This window comes from Aspergillus eucalypticola, assembly GCF_003184535.1.
Source record: "Aspergillus eucalypticola CBS 122712 chromosome Unknown BO83scaffold_118, whole genome shotgun sequence".
In the NCBI taxonomy this organism is placed as follows: Eukaryota; Fungi; Ascomycota; class Eurotiomycetes; order Eurotiales; family Aspergillaceae; genus Aspergillus; species Aspergillus eucalypticola.
Window position 1 is genome coordinate 1 of NW_020290392.1, and position 3467 is coordinate 3467.

General features: G+C 52.9%; 2 protein-coding genes across 2 annotated transcripts; one reads left to right on the top strand and one right to left on the bottom strand.

The window, feature by feature from the left end:
- Positions 1-86: 86 nt before the first annotated feature.
- BO83DRAFT_394542 (P-loop containing nucleoside triphosphate hydrolase protein) lies at positions 87-852 on the top strand (the record flags this gene model as incomplete). The annotated part of the gene is made up of 2 exons (XM_025533014.1): positions 87-453; positions 476-852. 2 exons carry the CDS (start codon positions 87-89, stop codon positions 850-852), a joined length of 744 nt encoding a protein of 247 aa, XP_025381639.1.
- Positions 853-1675: 823 nt separating this feature from the next.
- Positions 1676-3348, bottom strand: BO83DRAFT_442470 (P-loop containing nucleoside triphosphate hydrolase protein; the record flags this gene model as incomplete). The annotated part of the gene is made up of 5 exons (XM_025536415.1): positions 1676-2145; positions 2202-2281; positions 2343-2608; positions 2767-3112; positions 3178-3348. 5 exons carry the CDS (start codon positions 3346-3348, stop codon positions 1692-1694), a joined length of 1317 nt encoding a protein of 438 aa, XP_025381640.1. The 3' UTR covers positions 1676-1691.
- Positions 3349-3467: the final 119 nt, after the last annotated feature.

Here is a 3467-nt window from a genome sequence, read left to right on the forward strand (position 1 = left end):
CGGACAGCACTTTTACCTTTACCGATGTCAGCTACACAGTCGCACACGATGGTGAAGACAAGCAGTTGCTGCACAAAGTGAGTGGTATGCCCGCCCCCGGGCAGCTGACAGCCCTAATGGGTGCCTCGGGAGCTGGCAAGACTACCCTGCTGGACACGCTTGCGCAGCGCAAGAGAACAGGCAAGATTGAAGGAACTTTTCGACTTAATAGTGAACTGTTGGATGAGTCCTTCGAGCGCTCATGTGGATTTGTAATGCAGCAGGACATTCATGAACCGTTCGCCACCGTACGCGAGGCATTGGAATTTTCGGCACACTCGCGCCAGCCCGCGCACATCTCAAACGAGAATAAGATGGCCTACGTCGAGCATATTATTCATCTTCTTGACCTCGAGAATATTGCAGAGGCATTGGTAGGCCAGCCGGGAGATGGACAGCTCAGCGTCGAAGAGCGTAAAGCGTGTCACTATCGGAGTCGAACTTGCGGCACGGCCTAGTTCGCTCTTGTTCCTCGATGAGCCTACTTCCGGACTTGACAGCCAGGCCTCATTTGAGCTCGTGCTCTTCTTGCGTCGTATCGCAGCTGAAGGTATTCCTGTCGTGTGCACAATTCACCAGCCGTCCGGTGTTCTTTTCGATATGTTCGACCAAGTTCTACTCCTTGCCCCAGGAGGCCGGACCGTTTACTTTGGCGAGACGGGTGAAAAATCCTCAGAAGTCGTCGATTATTTCGGGCGTCATGGCGCTATAATTGGAAGCGACACTAACCCCGCTGAATTCATCCTCTCGACCTGTCACGTCCAAGAACGAAGGCTCGCTGGACTGGCCGGCTATATGACATGCCTCCGCTGAAAACCAAGCCCTGGAAGCAAATATAACGCAGCTTAACTCCAGCATCGCCAGCAAGGAGACAAAGATCAACTCTTCGCAGCTTTACGCATCCTCCTCGCAGAATAAATACGCTCTATCCCTCTGGGCCCAGACCATCGCAGTCACCAAGCGCCACTGGATTTCTGTCTGGCGGGACGGGATGTACAACTTCAGCAAAATAGCCAAGTCTTTCTTCGTCTCCATGTTCATAGCCTTCAGTTTCTTCCACGCGGATACACCCTCCAAGGTCTACAAAGTCAGATGATCGCCCTGCTCCTCCTCTCCTGGATTATCCCCACCACCTGCGCTGATCTCCAGGACCTCTGGTTCCGTAAATGGGCCATCTTCACAGCCCGAGAGCAAGAACGGTATCTACGACTGGCGCGCACTTCTTACCGCGTTAATCGTTGTTGAAATACCGTGGCAGCTGTTCACCTATACATTGTTTTACCTAGCCACCTACTGGACCGTTGCTATCCAAACGAAACCCCTGTTGCCGGACTCTACTACTTCATGTGGATCCTCCTCGGTATTTTCGGAACCGGATACTCCCACCTCCTAGCTGCGCTCTTCCCATCCGCAAATCTAGGCGGGTACGCTAATTCCCTCTTCTGGTCATCCTTATGATTGTTTCTGGAGTCTTGACTCCCCATGCATACCTGAACGATTTTTACCGCCCCTGGCTGTTTTGGATCGATCCCATGCGCTACTTCTTCGGCGCTTCGCTCGGTTCGGTCCTTCACGGTGTTGCGGTTGAGTGTTCCTCGAATGATCTCGTCGTGTTTGATGCCCACCAGGCAGTACTTGTGTCCAGATACTTATCACCGACCGAATACGGACAATATGAGCAATCTGCCGTCGCGCTCCGGATTAACAATGTAGCCGGGATTACTCCCCAAGAAGGCCGCCGTATACTGGCCACAAGTACTGCCTGGTGGGGCAATCAAACACGACGAGATCATTCGAGGAACACTCAACCGCAACACCGTGAAGGACCGAACCGAGCGAAGCGCCGAAGAAGTAGCGCATGGGATCGATCCAAAACAGCCAGGGCGGTAAAAATCGTTCAGGTATGCATGGGGAGTCAAGACTCCAGAAACAATCATAAGGATGACCCAGAAGAGGGAATTAGCGTACCCGCCTAGATTTGCGGATGGGAAGAGCGCAGCTAGGAGGTGGGAGTATCCGGTTCCGAAAATACCGAGGAGGATCCACATGAAGTAGTAGAGTCCGGCAACAGGGTTTCGTTTGGATAGCCAACGGTCCAGTAGGTGGCTAGGTAAAACAATGTATAGGTGAACAGCTGCCACGGTATTTCAACAACGATTAACGCGGTAAGAAGTGCGCGCCAGTCGTAGATACCGTTCTGCTCTCGGGCTGTGAAGATGGCCCATTTACGGAACCAGAGGTCCTGGAGATCAGCGCAGGTGGTGGGATAATCCAGGAGAGGAGGAGCAGGGCGATCATCTGACTTTGTAGACCTTGGAGGGTGTATCCGGCGTGGAAGAAACTGAAGCTATGAACATGGAGACGAAGAAAGACTTGGCTATTTTGCTGAAGTTGTACATCCCGTCCCGCCAGACAGAAATCCAGTGGCGCTTGGTGACTGCGATGGTCTGGGCCCAGAGGGATAGAGCGTATTTATTCTGCGAGGAGGATGCGTAAAGCTGCGAAGAGTTGATCTTTGTCTCCTTGCTGGCGATGCTGGAGTTAAGCTGCGTTATATTTGCTTCCAGGGCTTGGTTTTCAGCGGAGGCATGTCATATAGCCGGCCAGTCCAGCGAGCCTTCGTTCTTGGACGTGACAGTCGAGAGGATGAATTCAGCGGGGTTAGTGTCGCTTCCAATTATAGCGCCATGACGCCCGAAATAATCGACGACTTCTGAGGATTTTCACCCGTCTCGCCAAAGTAAACGGTCCGGCCTCCTGGGGCAAGGAGTAGAACTTGGTCGAACATATCGAAAAGAACACCGGACGGCTGGTGAATTGTGCACACGACAGGAATACCTTCAGCTGCGATACGACGCAAGAAGAGCACGAGCTCAAATGAGGCCTGGCTGTCAAGTCCGGAAGTAGGCTCATCGAGGAACAAGAGCGAACTAGGCCGTGCCGCAAGTTCGACTCCGATAGTGACACGCTTACGCTCTTCGACGCTGAGCTGTCCATCTCCCGGCTGGCCTACCAATGCCTCTGCAATATTCTCGAGGTCAAGAAGATGAATAATATGCTCGACGTAGGCCATCTTATTCTCGTTTGAGATGTGCGCGGCTGGCGCGAGTGTGCCGAAAATTCCAATGCCTCGCGTACGGTGGCGAACGGTTCATGAATGTCCTGCTGCATTACAAATCCACATGAGCGCTCGAAGGACTCATCCAACAGTTCACTATTAAGTCGAAAAGTTCCTTCAATCTTGCCTGTTCTCTTGCGCTGCGCAAGCGTGTCCAGCAGGGTAGTCTTGCCAGCTCCCGAGGCACCCATTAGGGCTGTCAGCTGCCCCGGGGCGGGCATACCCACTCACTTTGTGCAGCAACTGCTTGTCTTCACCATCGTGTGCGACTGTGTAGCTGACATCGGTAAAGGTAAAAGTGCTGTCCGAG